Source organism: Mustela nivalis (genome assembly GCF_964662115.1).
Source record: "Mustela nivalis genome assembly, chromosome: 6".
Lineage (NCBI taxonomy): Eukaryota > Metazoa > Chordata > Mammalia > Carnivora > Mustelidae > Mustela > Mustela nivalis.
The window spans coordinates 89,195,546-89,220,670 of record NC_139025.1 but is presented as its reverse complement, the minus strand read 5'-3'; the positions used below and the strand labels follow the sequence as shown (position 1 = coordinate 89,220,670).

The 25,125-nt window shown below is 39.9% G+C and overlaps 1 protein-coding gene across 7 annotated transcripts in view; it reads right to left on the bottom strand.

Moving 5' to 3' along the window:
- MEIS2 (Meis homeobox 2) overlaps positions 1-25,125 on the bottom strand; it is a 207,818-nt gene that overhangs the window by 40,817 nt on the left and 141,876 nt on the right. For all 7 annotated transcript variants that reach the window (XM_082735620.1, XM_082735617.1, XM_082735619.1 and 4 more), the window contains one exon: positions 19,167-19,243. In XM_082735620.1, the coding sequence (XP_082591746.1) occupies positions 19,167-19,243 (77 nt within the window). The remainder of the gene's footprint in view (positions 1-19,166; positions 19,244-25,125) is intronic.

Genomic DNA, 25,125 nt, shown 5'->3' with positions numbered 1-25,125 from the left:
CACACCAAGATAGACATTAAGAAGAAAGTCACCAAACATTAAGAAGAAACAGAATAATTATAGCCCAAGCCAACTTAATGGCTAATGACCGAAATAGCATTTTGCTAAAATTGATGTGCTGTGGGGTGGCGGCATTTCAGTTTATTAACCCATTCAATATCCAAAACGGGTTAGACGTGGATCAGGCACACTGTCTGACTTGGTGTGTGCAAATCCCAGCACACAACTGTGTGGGGTGCATGACGCCCCTGCGCTGTGCACGGTACAGAGTGTCCAGTCCTATCTGGTGGCCCCAGCAGAACCACACAAAGGTATGGTTCATAATTTTTTTTTTAATTTACCCTCTGATAAAATGTGAGCCATCTTTTACCACTCAAAAAATTCATTTAATTTAAAATCGAACCCCCCTATAAAAGGATGAATCATGATTATGACTTTTTTTCCCCATAGACTAGTTAATATATTTCCAGCCAGCCCATTAGAGTAGGTAGCCTCTTAGTTGTTTTTATTTGCTCTTGTTTACTTGTTTTTGGTGTTACTGGTTAGATGGTCCATGGAAGGGCCCTAAGATTTAGGCAATAGTGTGTGGTATGTGTGTGGGGGTGTATGTGGAGTGTGTGTGTGTACCTGTATGTATTCTTCTGGGTGGTCATGGGTCTCATCATGTACTCAGAGAAGTCCATGACCCAGCAGAGGTTCAGAACTAGCATATTACAGTCCATTGCTGAATGAGGTAGAGAGTGGCTTAGTAGCCAAAAGTGGAGGAGGAAGGAATTCAGTCTATCGCTAGGGAGAGACTGAGATTTGGAAAAATGTTTCTCTTTCAAAGATTAAACTTTGATCAAGGAACACATTTCCTAAATAAATTAAAACTCTGATATCTCTCACATGCAGAACATTAGTTTGACTTGAAACAGCAAGCTATCTATCCCTAGAGCCCTTTCTCCATCACCACTAACAATGGGTTATTCCCAGAAGAGACTTCAGGATGCTGATCTGAGAGTCAAGACAGACTGCTCTATTTTGGAGTGAGTTTCAGAGTTGTGGTCCTGTTGGGTACCATTTCCAATCTGGGCTACTTGTAAAAATTAAGTGGTTAGTTTGAGCTCCCTTTTGAGCAGACAGGAACACTATTTCAGCATCAGGGAAACTTAATCTTCCCTAGGGTATTGTGATCTAGAAAAAAACTCTGAAAAGTTAGATGGATTTCCCAAGGCTGCTACCGACAAGAACAAGTCCAAATGTGTGTGTGTGTGTGTGTGTGTGTGTGTGTGTGTGACTTGAATCAGTCACTGAGGAAAATGGACATCTCTGTCTTCATCATGGAATTCAACTTCATTCCTGCATTATGCCATCTTGCTATTATTAAATGACCTGCCTGCTTTAGAGACCAGTCTTAGCGAACTGATCCCTCAGAAAGAGCTCATTCTTCTGATGAGCCTTGGACTTCTAGTGCCAGGCACCCCTTTTTCCATTGGTTTGGCATCTGTGGGGAGCAGGTGGGACTGGTTAGAGGTAGAGAGGAGTGAAGAAATTCACAAACACTGATCTTCAGTTTACTCAGAAGAGATCCACAGGGAAATCGACTACCCATGAATATGAAGGTTTACATTTTGATGTGGGAATTGAGTTTCGAATGCATTTGTCTGACTCTATTCACATGACTTTCCAAAAACCCTGGGAAAATCACTCCAAGGTGTGCCTCAGTTTACTCCTCTGTAAGAAGAGCAAAGAATAGCTGACTCACAGGGATGTTAGGAAACTAATTACTGTTGGTAAAAACTCTTATAACTGAAGCCATAAAAGCAGTGATTATTATTAAATGGTTGTCACTGTCACCCCTGCCTCAAGTCAACCCTATCTCTAACATTTCTTTTATTTTTCAAACTTCTCCTTTTCAATGTTAATAAAATATTTGGCAGCTACGGATGTCACATAAATACATTAGGGCATAAAAGCTAACATTTTCTTTTAATTTTAACAATGTGCATACTATTGGTAAAGAATATTGAAAGAAATACAATGCGTAAGTAGATTTTACACCACATTAGAGTTGTCCAATTTCTCATCTTTAAAATTTTTCTGCATGACTAGAGCCAGGAAGAAATACATGCCAGCATAATTATATGAACAGTTGAAATTCAAACATATTGAAAAGGAGAAGAGAACATGTCCACCCATTTGTTTTTTTTTTTTTTTTTTTTCTTCCATAATAATCCCAAAGATGAGTAATTTCTTTTCATAGAGTCAAGCTGAAGGCACAAAGCTTTAACATTCAACAGAGGGAGGTAGGGGGGGAAAGAAGCTTTTTTAAGTACTGTGCAAATCAATACACAAAAAAATCTCAAGATGATAGTTTAATTAAAATGTGCACAGGGCAATTCATCAGCCTCTTCCCTTGGTGTACTAGCCTCTAGAATCTGCCTTCTGCTTTCTGATCCCTGATGGTTTTAACTCGAAGGCATTTAAAATATCTTTCAACCGGCACCTTTCCACTTAGCTTACATTCCTTGTTTTTCTTTATAAACAAGAAATTGTACTGGCTTTGTGATGTTTGTTATGCTTCATGCTTTTTCATCTCCTCTACGGGCTTTGCCTGGCATGAAATGCTGTCATGCAGTGAAATTTACCTGAGAGCTACAGGGAGAAAAAAAAAAAAAATCTTCCAAGTATATTTGGTTACAAGTTCATAGCCAGCTAAATCACTGGCAATTTTATGCTACTGGTTATTTCAATTTAAATGTTTGTAAAAGTACATATAAAAATAAAATAACCACTCCCACAGTCATCAAAATGAAAAATCTGCCTGGATTAGAATATACTGTAAGTTGCTCTAAACTACCATGTGGGAATGTTAATATTATTCAATTCCTATTACACAGTGTTCTAGGGATACCTTGGCAGGGACATAAAGCTACTGAACTCTTGGCTCCTTAATGGTTTGACTCCCATTGTAATTGCTTTGTTCACGGGCTGCCCTGGGTCTTCATAATTGGTTAGAGTCCAGGGTCACAGATCCAATATGGCAATGGCTCCCACTCTTAGCTCCCACTCTTGTTAAGTCTTTAATGGTAGCCCTGTTTCAGTATCCTCTTTTTCAGATACAGAATATCTTCTTTTATTAAATAATTCAGGTGAGTACCCTCTGACAGTCTGACTCAACTTTCCCCCCCACCACCTCTGCATATAGTAGATTTCAATTCAAAAGCCACCAATAACTAATTTAGCCCAAAGCCAATCCAAAGTGGATTTTTTGGGAGACTTTCTGAGATTCCTTAAATGTTTCCTTCTTCTTCCTCTTTCTCCTCGTCTTCTTTTTGATTACATATAATCATTTGGGTGGCCTTAAAATATTTAGGAAGTTTTATTTAAAACATGATGTAAGAATCCCAATTATTAGTGTCTTACTAATTTTTTTTTCAGAACATTCATAAACATAGTAGCATAATAATAATCAGGAAGAGAGAGAGTTTTAATTTTTCTTAAAACCAAGGTCATAATGGCACTATGAAATTACATAGAAAAAAAAAGAATACACGATCAAGATATTTCCTTTTGGGCCTGTTTTTTTTTTGTTTTGTTTTGTTTTTCAGATAATTAAATCATTGAAATGAAAGGATTTTGCAGGCAGGTTGTGGTTTATGAGAAATGATTGTGGATCGATAATCTGATTTGTTCAACTTTGCTCTCTAGCTCTCACTTGGGTGGCTCTGAGAAACTCATAGTCCCCTTCTGGACTTCAAATTTTGGGGAAAAAAAGAACTCTGCTTTAGCTTATTTACAGGGCCTTTCCCATTCATAGTTTATTTCATTTAAATTAGCCAATAGTTAGCTAAATTTATCACTTTATTAGCAACTATCTAGAATTGACAAAAATATTACTTTATATTTTAAATTCCTATTACCTCTAAATAAAGTATTATTATCCCTAAACAGTTTTTTTTTTTTTAAGATTTTATTTATTTATTTGACAGACAGAGATCACAAGTAGGCAGAGAGGCAGGCAGAGAGAGAGGAAGGGAAGCAGGCTCCCTGTTGAGCAGAGAGCCCAATGCAGGGCTCGATCCCAGGACCCTGGGGGATCATGAATTGGGCCGAAGGCAGAGGCTTTAACCCACTGAGCCACCCAGGTGCCCCCCTAAACAGTTTTTACTACTCAGATAAAACCCTTTAGGAACATCTTTTGGTACTGACTAAATACCCAGTCATCATACACACATTTTTCAATAACTATCAGGTGAGTAATTTCAGTGACCAGGCCCTGCAGTGGGTACTCAGATCTTGGGAAAGCCCAGAGACCATACTTTCAGCCTTCAAGAAGAAGGAGCCACTTTCTTTCTTTTTCATGGAGAAAAATTTCTTCAGTTACTTTTATAGTGTCTATATAAAGTTCATGGTAAACAACAATGCCTCCTTTCCTGAGCACAGGCTAATCAAAGAATAAGTGCACTTAAATCATGGGAGGCAAGTGTTCCTGGAGCCATAGGATACATTTATTATAAAATTTGGCTCTACTGTAATTATGATTTCATTGACTGTTTGTGATGGTATACTTAATTCTCCCCTTTAAATAAAGATCTAAGAGTCACAAAATAACATATCCTCATAAAATGACTCAACCTGTCATATTATTCCTTTTTATTGCAAATGCCCAGTTGTCTAAAGAAATTGTACAATTTTCATGTATTACTCCAAATACAGTCAGGACTGGGTAGATAACAAGGATGATTCATTCACTGCATTCAAGGGGGAAAGATGATGGTTTCAGAAAATGTTCAAACTCATTGAAGGTAGTTTTTTGTTTTTTTGTTTTTGTTTGTTTGTTTTTCAGAATTCTTGGGTTCATCTGTCTTCATGGTCCTCAATGACAAGACCTGGCAAGGAATATGCTTATTTTGGAAAGAAGTCACGACAGAAATGAACTCTGGGGTAGTAACATGTCAATATAAATGGTACACCCAGGAAAGAGAGCCTTAGGAAATCCAGAAGGTTCTCTAGAGTGGTTTAACTGACTTTCGAGACTAACAAGCTGTTGGAAGCAGAGAGAGCATGGCAGGCACGGGAGGGAGGTCAGATGTGACGGTGGGGTTATTACACAACTATTCCACTGATTTAAATATTTAAATGGCACAGTTTTAGCTACCCATAGATTTCAACTTTATTTCTCTCTTGCCATGTAGTGTGGACTTGACAAAGTAGAGTCAGTTTAGAGGACTTGACAAATAAAGGTAGTTGCTTACATGGGGAAATCATCTGAACTGACCATCTCAATAACTCCAAATTCAATGACTTTTGGTGAAACTCTACACGTGACTTTTTTTTTTTAAAGATTGTATTTATCTATTTGGCAGACAGAGATGACAAGTAGGCAGAGAGGCAGGCAGAGAGAGAGAGGAAGAAGCAGGCTCCCTGCGGAGCACAGAGCCTGATGCGGGGCTTGATCCCAGGACCCTGAGATCATGACCTGAGCCGCAGGCAGAGGCTTAACCCACTGAGCCTCCCAGGCGCCCTTCTACAGGTGACTTTGACTTGGTGTTTGAGTTCTCTCGCCCTGCTGAATAAGGGCATTTACCTACAACGCTCCTTTAAGAAACAGCTCATCACAATGATCAAAATAAGGCATTGTGCATAGCCTCTACGCGAAAGCTAAGTAAGATACGCTTTTCATAAGACACTGTTTCATTTTTCTCTAGGGCTGCCTTTTAAAAATTTATAAATCGCCATCAAAGTGACAAGCCAAAGTGTATAAATGGTCCCCGTTGAAGTCAATCACTTTAGAGCAGTGACCGCCCATACCGAAGGTCCTTGCTCTTCTTCGCCGGATCAACAACACACTATTAGAAGATTGTTTTTGTTTTGAAGACAACCTGTCAGGGGGCAGGATGCCAAGGAATTTCACCAAGCGGCAAAATTCATGAGGTGACCCCACACTGTTATAAGCTTTTTAATCTTCACAACTATGCAAAACCGTGGGATGTCTATGGAAGTCAAAACTTTCACAGCGTGAAAGTTTACCCCTTTATCATTCTCTCTAAACTTGGAAGATGACTGATGCACTTTATTCCCTTCTTTGCGATTCCATTTTTATGAAGAAACCTGTGCTTTAAACAGATGCAAAACTTTTTTCCATTTTTTTTTTTTTAAACTCTAGTGGGTCTTTCCAATTGGAAATTGTTAACTACGGATTGCAATCTTGTTCTCTAAAGTGTTCTGCCTCAGTAAAGGCTCCTATATAACCACATGGGGAGTTGTTCCTGTCAGGGTCCCCTCTGAATTACAGCAGTCAGAGTGAACTTGCCCCTCCTTCCCTAAGCTCCTCCCAGGGCTCTCTATCACCAAGGCCTCCTCGCTCTTTCTGGACAAGCTCATCTGCTCCCAGGGCCTTGAATAACATCTGTACCCTCAGACCTACCTTTCCTTCCCCTTGTGCGGTCCCGCAGTGTTTCCTGTTATTCTGACCTCTTCCCCTTCAGGGCTCATCTCTATTTTGTGCTATCTATTGTGAAAACAAGATCATCTTCCCAGAGACACCAGCAGGCCCCACTCAAATCTGCTGTTATTGTGGAAAGAATCCCCAAACCCTTGTTCCCCAAGGCACAGAGCCCAGAGTTGTTGTAGCTCCTTTTGCCGTTCGCACCCTGTGCTGAATTAGTCACCAAATCCTGCCACATTTTTTAACAATAGAGATAAAATCGGTTCCTTTTCCATTTTAATAGCTAAATCTCTGATTCAGGTTCTGTTTAAGGCACCTATAGTCTACTCTGACTGGTCTCTCCCTCTCTTCTAATCAATTCAAAATACAATGGTTAAAATCGTTTTCATCTCGCTTGCTTTGACTAGATTTTTTTTTTTTTCAGTTCACAGGCGTAGAATCATAAAATAATGGAATTTTAAAGATAGAAAAGACCTTAAAAATCACCCAGTCCCCATTCTTTTATGGATGAGGGAATAGATACTAAGAAAGGCTAAATTGCCGAAGATCATACAAATTGTCTGAGATGGAATTAGACCCAAGCTGTCGACGTCCCAGTCAATTCGCTTTAAACCTACCGCACATTGCATCATCCTTTGTGCGAGCTCTGAAGCTTCCTCTGTACCGGCCACCCCAGAACCCCACGGACCAGGCTTTCTGTCTCTCACAGCACCTCACACACTTACAAATTCCTTTTTCTCTAGTCAGGGAGAGCTGGCTTCCTCCCAACCTCCTCCTTTACTCAATTTCCCCACTTTCATGGTCTCTTGTACTATTTCTATCCAACTACTGAAGACTTCCTTCCTCTGATTCAAAACTAACTTCCAGTGTAATCTCCAAGAAATGGCACACTAGGGGTAGCCCTCTCATCTCCACACCCAGCTATCGTGCCTATTTTCTTCCTCGGCCTTTTCTCTCGCTTCTTCCAATTTAAGTCAACAAGAAATTAGGAGCACCTACTAAGAGCTAATAAGCAAAGTAAATAACCCCCTTGTCACTTAAAAGGCAGAAAAAAACCCCAAGCCAATCCAGAGATTATTTCAAACCCTCCACTAGTTCGGAAACCTAGCCAAAGATTAGAACTCTCTGTCATAAAAATACAACCATATTTCGTTCTGCCATGATGCCTCTCTTTGAATCCAGTTTGGTCCATTCTCGAGTGTTGCTGTTAGGCTCCCAAAGGAGGTCTATCAATGGAGTCCTTACTGTTATTGTTATTGTCATCAATGATTGCTGGTGTTACTGGGAAAATCCTATCATCTTCATAAACTGCCGATTTTCTCAAGAAATTTTACCTGTTGTCCTCAGAACAAATATAATTCATTATAACAACATACTACAAAGGGCTTCCCACAATTGCTTCACAGAATTGTGTCATTAGAAGTGTTACTTAAAATTAGTACTGCCTGGGGCTGGAAATAATTTTAGTGTATAAAGATTTTCTGCGGTAATGGAATTGGACTTATTCGTTGTATCTAAAATTCTGAATTCGCTTCACCACCGACTTGATGGTAAATTGGCAGTCACTATTTATTTTGGGTGTGGGACAGGCAAGCCTTCCTTCTGAGACCAAATTATTGGCAATTCTTTAATTAATCTAGTAGAAGATGAAATGAGACTGCGGGATATTAGTTCCTGCTGATACTCTAAAAACATGACACTCTCACATCATAACTAATGCTCAACTCCCTAGGGACCTAGCATTCTGAAAATGTTACCCTGAATGAGAGAGACAGGGTCCTAGCTACTATGATGAAACCAAAGTATGGCTCTGACTTATTGGCCGAGCTTTGGAACCAGGACTTTTTTCAGTCTGTGGGTTATGGCCCCTTTTCCAGAAAAATCTATCTGAGCCTAATGTAACCTAGCAAATCTTTCAAATGAAATAGTCTTGCGGGGGCAAGTTGTCATTTTCTGACAAATTATTTAGGGCTCAGCTCAGGTTTCATTCTTTCTTCTTTCCCCACTTAAACCCCCTGCTCATTCTCCATAAGCGTCATTTTCTAATTAAGGAAAATGAAATTTGTAATGTGTAGAAGAGAGACATGACCTCCCTTGTGAGCCAGCCTCACTCCTCCCCGCACACCATTAAAAAATAGAATTCAGGGGTGGTTGTTTTTTTAATTGGTATTACTTTGTCTTTAGTACAAAACACATGGCAATAATTTAGTGAACTTCAGTGTTTCTCTTGTGGCAAATTGATAGCATAATTTTATTATGAGTGGAACAATGACTTCTGGGAGCAGGAGAGATTCTCCCAGAACTACACATAACTCGGTTGACTAAATGTAATACTTGGAGAAAGTAATGAAAACAGAGCTGAGGCTCAGCAAGGCCTAGAAGATTTCAGCTGTTGCTCCTGTCAAAGGCTACTCAATAAATCATACCTGAAGCTTATTTAATGTCAGAAGCCAGTATGCTGACAAAGTGCATTGGGGTGCTCACCTTAGAAGGGCATGCCGAGTCACATGATCCCTGGTCCCTGGACCTGATGAGGTCACAAAATCCTTCTATGGATTTTAATAAGTAACCTATTATGTTCCCTTTGGTGCTAATTATTTTACACTGTTTCCTGTTTACTGACATTGCTTTAGTAAATTTCACTATGAAAAAATTACAAGGGAGGGTTATCTGTCGGACTTCTATTATTCCATTCCACTGGGAATTTCTACTTTTCTCTTTAACATTTTTCTTCCACACCAGCCCATTCCACCAAACACAGCCGTAGACACACGGAATCCATGGGAACACTGCAGGATAACAGGAAGCCTGCATATGTAGCAAAGCAAAGAGCCACACTCAGTCACACAGACCCAAGACTCTCAAGATTTAGTAACTCCCAGCTAAAAAGATATTTGGAATTTACCCTATCGAACTGAGCTTCAGGTAACACAGGAAATAAGCCAGCTGCGACCACATTCTATTGTGCTACTTTCTACACACCTGTATAAAGAGGAAATTTGCTCACGGGCATTCAAAAATATCCATGCATCCTTTCAACTGCACTGGCAAATAAAACAATAAGATTCAGATCCACAGTTGGAGAAAAAAAAAAAAAAAGGACCACTTGGCCCGATAAAATCCTTGTGTATTTCTTCTCATACATTAGGCTGAGTATTCTTATGCACCAGACTACTGGAATCATAATCCTCTCTTTGGAAGAGGGTACATTCTCAATTTTAGAAAACAGTGCGTGTAGAGACAAAGAAAGCTGGCCATGTGTTTCATTATTTTTAAGTGAAATGATATCCAAAGTCCAGGTTTAAAATAGATGACACTTTAACCTTGAAATTACCTAAATGTCAATACCAGACAGGTGAAAGTATGTAGATATCTGTGGCCATCTCTATGAAGAAGATATATCAATCAACGATGAAAAAGGAATTCTCTGGCACTCATTCTCAGGATATACCCTTAGTCAAGAACGGCCAGGTTCTTCCTGAAGAACTGAGTTGAAACCTCAAAACCAAGAGCATTAAAGAGATTATTCACCCGTGGGCTTCGAGGTAGACTTGAATCTGGGTCTTTGGGATTAATCCACTATCCCACCACTCCTTTAGTAATTACTGCTAAAGTTTTTGCTTATCTAAAGGCATTAAGGAAGTTTGGAACTCAAGAGGTCGACATTAAACAGCCTGAAACCACAGCTTGCAGGGACTTATCTAAAAGATAAGCTGTATCTAGAGACAGAAGGGAAATCTCTTCTCTCTCAATGTTTACCTTGCAAGGGAAAAAAGAGAAAGAACCTCGCTTGTGTTTCAACCCCAGCACAGAATTAACAATTCGGGACAAGGGCAGGGAGTTAGCTGCAAATGTAACGCTGTCAGCAAGGATCACTCTGCCTCATGCACAAAATGCAAACAAACAAAAACAGAAACAGGGTTTTCTATTATGACTGCAATAAAACAATGAAGCAGGAAAAATGATGAGAAAATTTAAAAAACCCCAGAAGTCTATCTATATTTTCCTCTCCAGGTTTATAATAATTTTGCAGACAAAAAAAAAAAAAAAACAACCCAAAAAAAGATGTTCCTTGTTTCTAGAGAATAGAGGAAATAGTTGTGTCATGAATTGGACAGAATTTCTGGGGTAAGCACTGGGAGGTTCCTCCTAGTTGAGGCTCAGTCTCTAATACTTGAAAAACCCAACACACAATGAAAACAACAGCAGCAACAACAAAACAAGTCCTTAAGATCAAGAGGTTAATAGGACCTACATTTACTCATTAACAGAGCAGATTCTCAATTAAGTAATTTTTGGAAGACTGCTCTCCAATGAATGAATGCGTGAATGAATGAGTGAAGTGAATGAGAATCTTGTCTAAAGACTATTCATAAAGTACTTATTTCTCTGAGACCAAATCTTTGGAATACATTTTAAATACACTCTATACCAGGGGAAATGTAGGAAAAGAGGAAAAAAGATTTACCGGAAAAAGCAGCGATGGGGTAAACAGGACCGAGAATTCAGAACCAAGCAGTAGCCACCCAGCCTCTTATTTTTAAGAGTAAAAAATGTGGAGAAAGTAAACAACACAGCATTTGTATATTCCCATCCATATTTTCACCCTACCTCGAATAGCTTCTAATAGAAGGGCCCTGTTCACATCTTACAAGCACCTTTCGATGTTCTGCATTCTGAAAATAAGTTGAAGTGCAACCTGAGAAGTCCTTTTCTTGAGTTTTGTTTAAAATACAGCATTGTCGATTTGCGGCTGGGGTTAGGAATACTTGCTGAATCTGTTGCTCTAAGAGAATTTTGTAATATTTTTCAATAGTTCCTCTTCATTTTTTCGTCTGTTTTAAAATAAGTAAATAGCAAGCCAATATCATCCAACTTTAAAATCATGCAACCCACTGAAATATCGACTTTTATTTCTGTGTTACTTTGAGAAACCATGTAGATGATGCCAATTGAGATGGATAAAGGACTTATTGGAGCAAACCTTGTCTCTCTTCCAAATACTGGTATAATGAAGTACAGAAGTAGGTAGAGCCTTGTGCCTCACACAGAACTGGTCTGTGGAGTTCATTGTCCTTATCAATGAAAGAGAGGGGCTAATTCTCAGAAATCTTCAAATATCAAAAATAGTTTACACTTTTGGCCAATTTCTTTCCATATTTAGAGACTTTTGAAAAGTGGTAACTTTCAGCATGAGAAATTTTCTCTTCAAAAAAGTTCTCATTTAAATATTTTCTTTAAGGGGCAATGTTTGGAACTGTTTCAGAAACTTGTTGCATTCCTTTTTTGTTGTTTTGTGTTTTCTCCGTAGCACTGTTCTTTCCTCTCAACGAGGAACTCCCCCCCCGCTTATTGGCATTCCAACCCAGCAAAGAAATATGTATCCTGAGATAATGCTGCCAGCTTGCTATGAAAACCATATTTCATTCTTTCTTTGCAGAGCTAAAGGGAAAAGCACAAAGGAGCTGGTATAATTGAATGTAAAGGATTGCAGCAAACCTCCCCTTGGAGTCCCCTCGCTGGCATCCCCTTCCTTTATTTCCCCTCTATTCCCTTTTGTTTACCACTTTTAAAAGGCTCTTGCTGAGTCTGAACGGCTTGCCCAAATTTGGACTGAATGTCAGTTTCTGGAAATGGTACTGCCATCCCTCCAGGACAGAAGGTGTCTAGAAATGCTGGTCTGACATGGCAGGAGTCTGGAGGCCCGGCTGCCAAGGTCCAATAAATCTCTTCCGTGCTTCCGATCAGTGTGGGAATTTCACGAATCTGCTGCAGGAAGTGAAATGGGAAAAATAGGGCAGTTGTGCCTCTTGCACAAAACTGCTGTGTCCTGTGTCGATGCCCTGGTCGTCCCCTCGTTACATGGGCTGGAGACAGAGCAGAATAAAAACCCTGTCAGGGTTTCAGGCCCACTGAGGGCTGTCCTTCTGGTTAAACATTAATCATGTGTGTGTTTTCCTCTTCACCGTTTAAATCTCTCCTACTCCTTTTGGTTTTCCTCTTAGGAAGAATTGCAGGTCCCCAAGAAAATGATCCTGTGACCGTGTAAACCGTGAGTGGAACCTGTGCAGAGAGGGGGAGGTTGGGAGCCTACTGCCGAGACAAACTTAGTTCTTTAACCCCCTGCATGACTGTTGGTAAGAAAACGCTCTGGTTTTAGCCAAAGACCTCATGGGGCTGGTTGGCACCGCACCCCCTTGGCATCTCTGCCTCCTTCTGCGGTCACTGATTTTTTTTCCCCCTGGCAGAGGAGGCCATCAGAAAGAGGCGCCTTTCACCTCAAGTTTACCAAAGTGGAGCTCAGAAACAGGCTTTTTTTTTTTTTTTTTGGTATTCGCTTCCTCAGTATCGGCAGTTCCAGCACATGAAATGCTGACAATGAGTCTAGCACCTGGCAAATCTGACTTGAGATTCAGATGGATTTTTATTCAGAAACATAGATGTTACTGGGAAAGAATCGCCGAAGACGGCGGCTCTGTGTTTAACAAATGGCCGGCGGTGCAAACTGCTGAGCTAGAGAGAGAATGTTTCGTCCGGCAGGCCGGTTCCCTTCAGGTTTATCTCAACTCCACCTCCCCGGTTTATCACATCCTCCTTCAACCCTTTTTCTCTCGAGATAAAAGTGTCGAGCTGTCTCCGTACCTCATGCAGATTCCTGCACTCCTGGCCAATTATTCCATATGTTTACTACAAAACTATTTTACTCCATTCCCTGCTTAGGCGTGATGTCCTAATATCACAACGTATTTCCTGGTGTCCGCTCCCTTTGCTGTGGAATGACAACACAGACACCCTCCAAAGGTGACTTTTCTTTGCTGTAAAGAAGTGTACCTCTTTTAGTACTTACTCAGCCTCCCACTCATTAGGCTTCAAACCAGGCCCGGGGCTTCCCTGACTGCAGCTTGAAATTGACCGCCTGGTCTTGAAACCCACCTCGAACATTAATATTGCCCTTCATGAATACCTGGCAAAGAAAAACATCTGGGCACCCAAATCCATCTAGACTGAGGGATTCTGGAGGAGACCATTCTGTTCCTGTCCATATTTTGATCAGGGCTGGGAAGTTCTCCTAACAGTAGTTATCTTTTCTTTTCAGAGCACTTTTAACCTACATCATGTCTTCATACACAAATTCTTTGTCTCCACATCATTCCATTCCACGCAGAAGAAAACCAGGTCACCTGGGTCATTAGCGAGCCTCCCACAGGGGAAAGAGAATAAAGTTAGAAAGAGAAACTGATTCCCAAGAGAACTCTCTCAGCATAGCTCCTGAATCCTAACTGAAGAGGTTCCTATGTGTGCTGGAAACAGTCAGGGGTGTGGCCACATTGAAATAGGTACAACAAAATGGGCATTTTCCCAGAGGTTCTACAAAGTGAGGGTCCAATTACTAAAAGCTGCTAGACCAGGAAAGAGTATTGTAAGACCCTTCATGGAAAGGTGGGGCCAACAGGGTACAGATACTTAATATCTTCCATTTGAGAGGCTGTACCAGGACATTTAATCTATTACACAGGGGAACTCTCTGAACTACCTTCAACTGGAAAGTTCTTTGAAATTTAAGTTTTGTGCATTTTTATTTGGGGCCCTGGGGACAGTCTTCTATCAAGAAAATAAGTCCTTTATGCCCCATATACCTGTACTCTGTCAGTAAGTCACCCTGTGGATTTTGCTTGCTGGTAGAGAGAGATGATATAAATACTGAAGAAGTGACATGAGCTTTCAAAAGTACAATACTTCTTTCTTTTAAAATTAACCTGGAGAGGTTCCTGGGTGGCTCAGTCAGTTAAGCGTCTGACTCTTAATTGTGGCTCAGATCATGAATGTCAAGGTTGTGAGATCCAGACCTGAGCCGGGAATCCACGCTCAGCAGGGAGTCTGTCTGCCTGAGATTCTCTCTCTCTCCCTCTGCCCCATGTCAAGTGCACACATGTGTGTTCTCTCTCTCTCTCTCAAAATAAATAACATCTTCAGAATAAAATGAAACAAGCCTGGAAATAGGAACTTTAAAATTAATGTTGTAATTCAGATACAGCATTGAGGAAAGTTGCATGAGAACACAGAAATGTCATGACTTTTGTCATAGTATTTTTAGCTTAATGGATTTTGTCCACATTAGGACTGTCGTATTTCAGTGATTATTATTGTCAAAGATGTATGACTGCACCCCAACACATTATTAAAGAACTTCCTCATTAAAGAAAAAAAGAAAAGAACTTCTTCATTAAAAAGTAATTTAAAAAAATCTTTTGTCAATGATGTTGTAAGCATGCCTCCTGAGGAAATATCAGAGAGTTAATACCCAAAACCTTCCTTCAAGACGTCTAACCTTCACAGCTATTTGAAGCTACTTACCTCCTAGGGTTCCCTAATCTTACCTCCCTGGCATCAAAGAACTACAAAATAAAAAAAATTAAAAAAATTAAAAAGAAGAAGAAAGAAAGAAAAGAGAAAAAAAAAAACCCTGATCATTTAAGAAACTACAAAAGTTTATCTTTGTTTTAATACAGAAGCAATGCACATACATGAGGTGGACATTAGCTGAACCCACCGTGGCGATCATTTCACAGTGTATATAATAAGTAGAACCAATGTGTTGTATGCCTTAAAACTTATACAGTGATGTAAGTCAACTATTTCTCAGTATAATTGAGGGAAAAAAGGAAAAAAGGAAATGTTTTAAAAGGGCTTAGCACAGGTCAGTATATAGTGAACAGTAAATAAGTGATAACAAAATAAATTAGATGTAATATGCTTGTGAGCTCCATGAGGGCAAGAATTATGTCTCCTCCATCTATAAAATCACCAACTTCTAACCCATAACAATAAGTAGATGTTACTCATAGAATGTGGGGGAAAAAAAAGAAGCTATGCACAGAAAGTTTTTGCCTCCCAAATTTTTTTTCCCCTTGAAAGAAATCTCCATTCTAGTCTGTAAGCTACTGAATGACTTCATTATTGAAATAGTTGTATGGAACCCTATTTCTCATTTTTACGACTTATTTTGAACTATTTTAATAATAGATGGCCGTCCACGGTGTCTGCCAGCACTGTGCCGAGCACTCGGCATGCAGCCGAGTGAATTCTCACGACTATGTAAGTAATCTATAGACCACTGCCCCCATTTTACAGATCAGGAAACTAAAGCATCAAGGGGTTAAGTGATCTGCTGCAGTCAGACATCTGACAGATGATGGAACCATGATTTTAACCCCATAGAGTCTGGCTCCGGAGCCTGAGCACTTACCAACCATGCCACATTACCATTCAAGCTTGAATCAATATCCAGTCTAACGACATCAGATTTGCTTCCCCATTGTGAGGAGGTTATTCAGTTGAGGATATGCATTTCTTTGTGGTTTTTCTCTCCTAATGCGTGTACATGGGTTGTTCTAACCAGCAGAGAAAACCAGTCTTGCCACTTGTGATTAGCTTTAGCGGTGAAGCATAGACGATGAAGAGCTAGCTGGTTATCATGGTTTTGGGTTTTTTTTTTTTTTTTTTTTTTAAAGGTCTTAATTAGAGGACTGGTTTTGTAGGTGCTTCTGAGGGCAAACTGTAAGAAAAAATGACTCGGTGTCATAAACTCCACTCTTCTCCAGCAATCACATCTGATTTGGTTGTAGCCTCGCTGTTTGCATCCTCCCTAGTGTAAATACACTGCAAAAGCCTATTAGGATTATTTCTATCATTGGCTGCTAAGATAAAACAATCTCTAATTCCCTTAACTACCTCCTAAACTTCCTTTTTGCCTATTTGTTCTAAAACTGCTGACTGATCTTAACAGGTCTGTTTTCACTGCTTCTTGCTCTTTTCAGGAGCGTGGAGCCCTGCACTATTCCTTATTACTCTAGACGTAGATGTCTATGTTACAGTGCAGCTTAACAACCCTGACCTTGCTTGGCCTTTGTATTTCAAGAGGTTCATGAGAAGCAGAACTAGAACAGCAAGTCAGCCATGATTTTATGATTTGTGCGCTTTCTAGACTATTCTCTTTGGGTACAAGCCTTATGGCACACGAAGCCTAAAGTCCTGGCCTTAATCAGAGGAGTGGGTATTATTTCCAAGGAGAGCTGACTGAACAAGGTTTGGGAACTGCTGTCTGATCCCTGTGCTTTTTTACTGAGAGCTCTCAGGGCTTGGAGAAATAGCTTATAGCCCACTGTTACCACGTCTCTTAGGCATCACTTAACACTTAAGGACAGTGATTATGAAGCCCTTTGAAATTAGGCTGGATAGCTTTCTCTGTTTCCAGGCTGACTTCATCAAGGCATTGGACAGTTTCAAGATGGACTAATGCTGGCTGGTGTTCTCTTTAAAATGTCTTTGTGAAATCCCCAGAAATTCGATCCCTATATGAAATTCCTGGTAGTCTTTTCGAGCTATTTGCTGTGCTACCCTCATGAGTCACACCTTATTATCGAAGTTATGGTAGCCGTTAACTAAGAATTGGACCTCGGGGCAGGATTATTGGGTTTTTCAGAAGGAAGTGTGAAAATTAGGAAGATGGAATTATTTTGTAGAGACTTAGGTGTCAACGTTTATGCCATATTACGGAAAGTCTACTGAGCGCTAGAATGTCACATCCTAACCCTGGGCGTTCTGCAGCAAATACGGCTCAAATAATAGAGAAATGAGACGCCTAAACCATCCCGCCGACAGGACTCGTCGGATGTGCCTTCCGGACTCGATGGAATTCAGAAAACAAGGGCACTCTTTCCAGGTGCCCACCAGGTGTCTGATTGTGAGAAACGCTCCTCTTTAGATACAGGAGCTTCTTCCCTCTCGAAGTATAATGACTACATCAAAAAGTACAGGTAAGGGATGATACGGAACAGTACGTTCAAAAAAGAGCAAGATCAAATGTCAATGCCGAATCTCCGTGCAGAAGGACTTCATTTCTCTCAAACGGTCCCATCACCACCTTCCTCAACTTGCCCCCCGCCACCCCGCCCCAGGTGCAAAAATGATTCCAGAGCGTTATTAACTGCACGAAGGACCACAGGCTAGAGAGCAGCTCCGTTTGGCCATCAGTGCGTTGTCCAATAATGTGCAGGGTGAGTAAGTTTCCCGTAGTTAATGCAGAGTGTATTTATTTTTCCTATTTTGGACCAGCGGTAGCTTGTGCGGGGAGCATAATATGGAATATAGATGTGGACATATATTCTATGTGTTCACGCTATGAGGCTCGTATCAACATATAATCACATACACTTCCCCGTCAGAAGCTCAGAGGCTTTATCCCAAGTTTTTGGTCTAAAGGGTATCTTTACATGTACATAGTTCCAATCTTTAGAAGAAAATTAAAGTGAATTCAAGTCTGTATTGTCTATCCTTCCTTTCTGCCTTTCTTTTCAGGTTAGCAGTTTATTTCTGCATTAATCACCCTGACAGAAGCAAGGCAACTCAATTTTCTGCTTCTGTAGGTAGGCACATCACTTTCTGTACAGCACAGGCATGAAAAGGGCTGCAGCTAAGCTTTGGTTACTGGTGTAATTGAAATGCTATCCACACTATAGGGTGCATTAAAGTCAGATAACGGCAGTTCCTGTGGCCAATTTAAGTAGCTTGACTTCCCTGGGAAAAAAAAAAATTGCCTGACAGATAAGGCAGACAAACTGGCTAATTCTCCAAGCATGTCTCTCATTGTGATCCTAGAAAAATGAGAAAAAAATGAATCACAGAACCACAAAATCAATTGACCCTCGGGTAGCTCATCAGGCAGCGAGCCTGATAAACCTAAAAGCTTTGTTAATGTCTGCCTGCCTGTATCCCACAGATAGAGCACTTTGTAAATGAACCTGCTTTGATAAATATATTAAGGAAAGCTGTGAATAAAGGCAGAGACTTCTCATTTGTAAATACAACCTCTGCTACATGGAATTAGAATGATAAAATGGAGTTCCATGTAATTAAGTTTGTATAAGGCCTGAAATCCGTGCAAATACTTTCCCTGAATTTTGAAAGGGAACTGTCAGTTCAATTAATCTGAACATCACCCCAAGAATGTACTGAACAAAATTAAGCTGCTGATAAAACCTGGGCCAGTATTTTGATAAGTAATTCCTATATCATTTCTTGGCCACTGTGATCATTTTATTTAATCCTCTGCCCCCCCTTTTCCTCAGTTACCCTCTAAGCCACATACAAAGGGTGATGGTCCACGCACCACACAGGAGTAATCTGTCAAATCGCAAAGCTCCAAAATGGGAAAATGTTTTCCCACCCGCCCCCCACAACCCTGTGTTAAAAAAAAAAAAAAAATAGGGTAAATAAATTTCTATTAGGAAATGCTAAAAAGCCTGCATCTTCATCACCCCTGAAAGCCTAGACAAAAGAACCCTTCCCAGACCCAATCACTCTGTAAGAGGACCGCACAAAAAATAGAAAACAAAACAAAACAAAAACCACAGTAACTGTTTTCAATAGGAATGACCTGAACAGAATCTGTGGTTCAGCTGGAGAATTCTGAAGCATCAGAGATGGGAAAAGTGGGGTGGACAGGGAGAGAGAGAGAGAGAGAGAGAGAGAGAGAGAGAGAGAGAGAGGAATACATCTTAAAACCACCATTTATTTACCTTTTCGTCCCCTACACACTACTTTCACACCTCAGGGTAGAAACACAGACGTTATCCTCCTCAATTTCATTTGTTTCAGAAGCAAAAGAGAAAACAATTATTTAGAAATCTCATTTCAGCCAGGGGAGAAAGACATTGGTTTTTGGGTCACTCACCAGTTGTTTACTTGGAGAATTGTAAGTCCTGTGTCTTGCGCTAACTGTTTCTTCTGCTCTTCGGAAGGGTACGGATGCTAATGAAAAAACAAATGTTTTGAAAGATGCATCAGAAGTTAAGAAAGAGTCACTTGCTTCTAAGAATGAAACCACCGTTTGTGATTTCTTTAGTCTATGGCTTGATTTTCCTAATCGAGGCTTTTTGCTTTGTTTGGTTTTAATCACGTGAAGAAAAATATAGGCCGGGACAAGAATCCCAAAAACCTGCGTTAGCAGCCCCCTCGTTCCTGCCACCCTTTGGAGGGCTGGCTGTAAAAAGCAAAGTGTTTCAGTTATTCAATTTCTTCAGCCAGTCTGGGATAGAAAGCACTTTCATGATGGGATCAGATTTTTGGTTATCGGCAATCACTTCAGTTACACTAAGAGAACTAGTTTCGGGGCCATTTTACTCTATTGCCTCGAAAACCTACGTGGAGCCCTTATCCTCTGTCATCTTTGTGAGACGGCCAATATAATCATTATTTCCTAGTTAATCTGAGATTATTGACAGTAGAAGTTTGGAAAGTGAGATAGGAGGTCATCGCTACTATTTTAGAAGCCATGGCAACCGATCCAATCGTAACAGACTTTACTGACTATATTTCTGTTGACTCCTTCAAAGGCCAGTGGGAGATGCACTCATTCTTAATTGTTACTACTCTGCATTAACACAGTGGGTCACACACGATGACCACATATCAAAAGGAGTCAATGACGTGCAAGGCTTCACAGAGAAATTTCACATTTGACCTTACGGTGTGCCGATTAGCGAATGAAGCCATGGGTTTTGAGGCTTTTTCATTTGGCTTTACTTCCCATCAGGGCTCACCAACATTGGTACTGAGCCACCCTCCCACGATCGACCACTTCCCTCTATCATTCTGAATTCGAGGACTGTCATTTCAGAACCACACACTCCCTTCTGGAGACACTGTAGTTGCACGCACATGATTATAAAACACGTCTCTAGGGAGGTCCCTGCTCTCAATTCACTGGTTTTCTTAAACAGAAAAGTAAACTTTTATCCAGCATGTCAAAGTCATTCATAAACTAGGAAGCCTTTAATATTATTTCCCATCAACATTATTAAAGGGTGACATTAGGAAAAACAGAGTATTCCGTTCAGAGCGTTCTAATCATCCCAGTGTTGGAGAGAATGCGCATTCTTCAATCACCTAAAATTTTATTCTTCAGGTATTTCATCTTCTATAATAGTGTGCATTATCCAAAATGTGCACAATTACTTATTAGCAAACCCAAATGCCATTAGGTTAAACAAAATCCCCTGTACAGCAAAAGGGGTTAACCAGATTTGTATTAGTATAGAAGCCAGGCTTTTAATATTCTGCAAATGTTAACAAAGAAAGATGATAATGTTGAGTTAATATGGGTTAAGCATAAAATGAAAATAAATTTTTCTGATTGCGAGGTGTTGACACTTTTTTGGCTAGGGCCTGCAGCCTGTTCCTGAAAGCTGTGTAATTACAGAAGGCTTTTCCCCTCCTTCCCCCTCCTGCTTCGAGCCTACCCACATTAGTAATGACCCCTTCACTGCTTCAAAAACCACTAATGGTCTTCAGCACGGGCAAGAAAAATGAACAGGATAAATTGGAATCCACAGTCAGTAATTTGCATCCTATGAGGCTGCTTTGGCCACTCACACTCATTCCTGGCCATCAATCCTTGCCTGTCAGGTGCGGCCCTCTGCCGCCACGACAAATACTCCTCCTAACACTCTGGTTCGTCCAAACAATGTACTGGTCCTCTATTCTCCTTTTGGTAATGGAGATAATGAATGACTGCCCAAACAAGAAGGATTGCCCATCACAGACACCCGGGTGGCTTCAAGCTGGAAAAGGCCAGGGTACAAATTTTAATGGACTGAAAACAGTGGTTGGGGGGAAAGGACCAAGAGCAATCCCCAGATCCTTCTCATCCTAGGATTTTCCTGCCAAATGCAAGGGAGGAGCACCTTTTGACTCTTCGTCCCTTTAAGATTTTTGAAGGCTTCGGTTTATTAGGTTATTGTTCCTATATGGCAATGATGGACGATTGAACAGAAATGTGCAAATAACAAAAAGGAAAATGAGGACTCATTGCACGAATGCATCGACACGCACTGGCAATGTCATCCAGTATGTTGTTCCTTTACGCGGTATTTTCCGTTTGGTGTGTTCAGTCTTGCTCACTGTTGGATGAGTGTGCTCAAGGCAGGTCTAACAAAACATGGGTGTTGTGGGGAGGGGTGTGTGAAAAAGAGGGACAGAGGCAGACACACACATGCACATGCAGAAGGTTTGGATGAAATAAAGGTTTAGGATGTTAAGGAAGTGGAAGCGTAGAAATCTGATGTGAGTGGAGAGCCAATTCCTTCAAGTAGGACTGTAAATTCTGATCACATAACAAGAATTCTTTCCAGTGTTTTATTAGAAATTTAGTCAAATGACCACAAAAGTACATAAACAGTACATTTTATCTTGGGAATCCCTGAGCCGTACTTTCGTTTCATGATGAGAGCAGTTGCAAATTCCATCCACAATCATTAAAAAAATTGGGACCTTACCAAAATTCACCTTGCACAGATGGCTTTTTTTTTTAATTAATAGGGAAGACCATAATAACTTTAACTTATTTAAATAACGTTCTGTGGTTTTTGAACATTCGTGATTCTATGCCCCTTTTATACATGGAGTGGACTGTTTATCGGAAAGTGTTCTGGCAGTCAGCCACTATATTTCTAAAATTAAAAAGGGGATGGAAAACAATCAGCTTTCAGAGGAACTGGAACCATGGCAATGTGTTTTGGATTAATTTACAAATATATGTATATATTTAAGGCCTAACTGTAGAACCAGAGAATTTCTACTACATGGTCTATCATACGCATTCTTCTACTTTATTAGAACAGACATCATATTGAAATAATAAACATGGGAGGCCTTCACTTCTTCTTTGATGTATATTACTAAATGTCTGACTGGCTCAAGTTTAAAATAAACTTTGGTATGTTTGCACTTGAAAACTGGAAGTAGACCACAAGCAATAATTTGTTGTCAGTTTCCATATTCTTGGACTAAAGCTATCGTTTACTCTGTTCACTGTTGGGGGCCAACCCACTCTGGTCCAGTGGCCCAGAGGTGGCTCAATTTACTTTTAAGAACGCACACCGTAACATAATAGCGATGATGATGATTCCCTTCATCAAGAAAGAACCAGCATAGGTCAAAGTTTTTCACATCCCAAAATAGTTCTGAAGCCACCGTTGAAACAGAAGTGAGTCACAAGGATCTGCTTACTTTGAATATCAACTGACAACTCTTCAAAAAGTTAATGAGACATGTGTGGCTCACGACCCAGTGTAGACAGAAAATATTTTTAATTGCTTTTTTCCCCCCTAAAGACTCATTTGAAAGTAAGGTATTATTTTTATTCAAGATACTAACCTTACTTAGACCTTCTGCCCCTCTCTCCTTTTGAGGTTAACCTAGTTTATCAAGTACATGGAAATGGATCTACAGTATCCTTAGAATACATCAGCGAAACAGTTTTTGGAAGAAACCACTTAATAATAATCTTCTTTTGTGATTAATCCCTTTCCAATAATGTCCAAACTGGAAATGATTTATTGTGAATTTTATTCTATGTTCAAAGGATTTGTACTGATGTCTAAGAAGACTTCAAGTTATATTTCTAATCATCTCATGAATTAGAAATATAGGATAAATGAAAATTGTAGTATTTGGAAGGGTGAAAAATTGGAAATAACCTATCAACTGAATCATAAATAAAATGTGAGGTTCTCATGAAAAGGTTTTCTCATATATTGAGTGAAAAAAAGCAAATTTGTAGAACATGTATTATGAATTTTTGTAAAAGAGATAAATAGATTAAATATGAATCTATCTGTCCCTGTAACTGCAAGAAAACATCTGGCGAAACACACAACAATAATGGTTTATGTTAAGTAGGGTATGGGGTTGAGACTTCAACTTTTTGTTTACAAATACCTATACTGTCTTTGTCTGTACTGCTTCAAACAAGGGTTTTAAACACTTCATTTTTAAATTATAATTTATCATAATTGTAATGAATTCATGTACTTCATATTTTTAAATCCATAGTAATTTAACATTTTTATAAAGTTATATTCTTTCATGCTATGATAACTTTCTGACTGGATAATTATTTTTAAAGATTTTATTTATTTATTTGACAGCCAGAGATCTCAAGTAGGCAGAGAGGCAGAGAGAGAGAAAAAGTGAGAAGCAGGCTCCCTGCTGAGCCGAGAGCCCAATGCAGGGCTCGATCCCAGGACCCTGGGACTACAACCCGAGCTGAAAGCAGAGACTTAACACACTGAGCCACCCAGGAACCCCTGACTAGATAATTTTTAAAAGCAGCACATCTCTAGGACCAGCCCTGTCTTTTACGTTTTCCTCCCTACCCAATGAGTCTAACTCACTTGCTGGCCTATGAAACTTACTAGACGAGCTCTTTGGAACAATGTCCAGTTTCTCAAATGACTTCTGTGATGATATAATGTAACCATTGAGACAAACCGTGGAGTAATTTATTGAGCAGGGTCTTAGTTTGGGCAAACTCTCGGAAACTGATCACCATGGCGACAGCTTCCCTTTCCTCAGTTCCCTCCAAAACACTATTTGCTCTTTAGAGTTCACCGAGGTGACTTAGATTTTGATGATGCCACTCATATATGGAACCCTCTAAGCAATTTTCCTGAGGTGAACAATAAAACTGCCTTGGGTAGGGCGCCTGGGTGGTTCAGTTGGTTAAGCATTGCCTTCAACTCAAGTCATGATCCCAGAGTTCTGGGATGGAGTCCCAGATTGGGCTCCCTGTTCAGCAGGGAGTCTGCTTCTCTCTCTGCCTCTGCCCTTTACCCCTTCTTGTGCGTGCTCTCTCTCTCAAAATAAATAAACAAAATCCTAATAAAAATAAAAATTAAAATCATTTAGCATTGGGTAAATATCCCTTACTACTCTAAGACTATGCTTACTGAACTGGGGTACATGCAGAGGTGTCAAAGACTTAACCCCTGAATAAATAAATGCATTTTCTGGAATGTCAGATTTATTCATTGGCCATTAATTTAACATCTTTTTCATATGTAAACAAAAATTCCTATGCTATGGCTAGAATGTATGCAACAAATAACATTTTCACATATAACAAAAAATAAGATATTTAAAACCCATCACATTCTCACAGTTGAAGGTAATCTCTCCACTAAATTTGTATTGCAATTTATTTGGTACTCATAACTTTAGCCTCTCATTGTTATATATTATTTATATATTTTGTTTTCATTAAGTATAACTTCCTGAGGGCAAAGCCTTGGGTTTTTTAAACTTTTGTAATTCTCCCCAAGTTCATCTGAGTATCTCTAAATATTTGTAGGAAAAATGGAAAACAAACAAACAAACAAACAAACAAAAAACAGACATAAGTTCTCAGTCAAGCTGTGCTGTCACCTTGAACAAGAAAGACTGTGCTTAGAGGGTGCCTGAGTGGCTCAGTGGGTTAAAGCCTCTGCCTTCGGCTTAGGTCATGATCTCGGGGTCCTGGGATTGAGCCCCACATTGGGCTCTCTGCTCAGCGGGGAGCCTGCTTCCCCCTCTCTCTCTGCCTGCCTCTCTGCCTATTTGTGATCTCTGTCTGTCAAGTGAGTAAGTGAAATCTTTAAAAAAAAAAAAAGACTGTGCCTAGAATCCAGTCTCTGGAAAGTAAAATGAAGAGATTAAGAAAGCTCTGTATGGGTTGAGAAATGTCTATAGAGATTATAATAAAATTTGTGATGGTTAATTATGAATCTTAGTGATTCTCTCTCTCTCTCAGATTGTCTTGAGCTTCTGATCACTACATCAGGATACAGTACAAACTCTTCACTCTTCCACTGCCA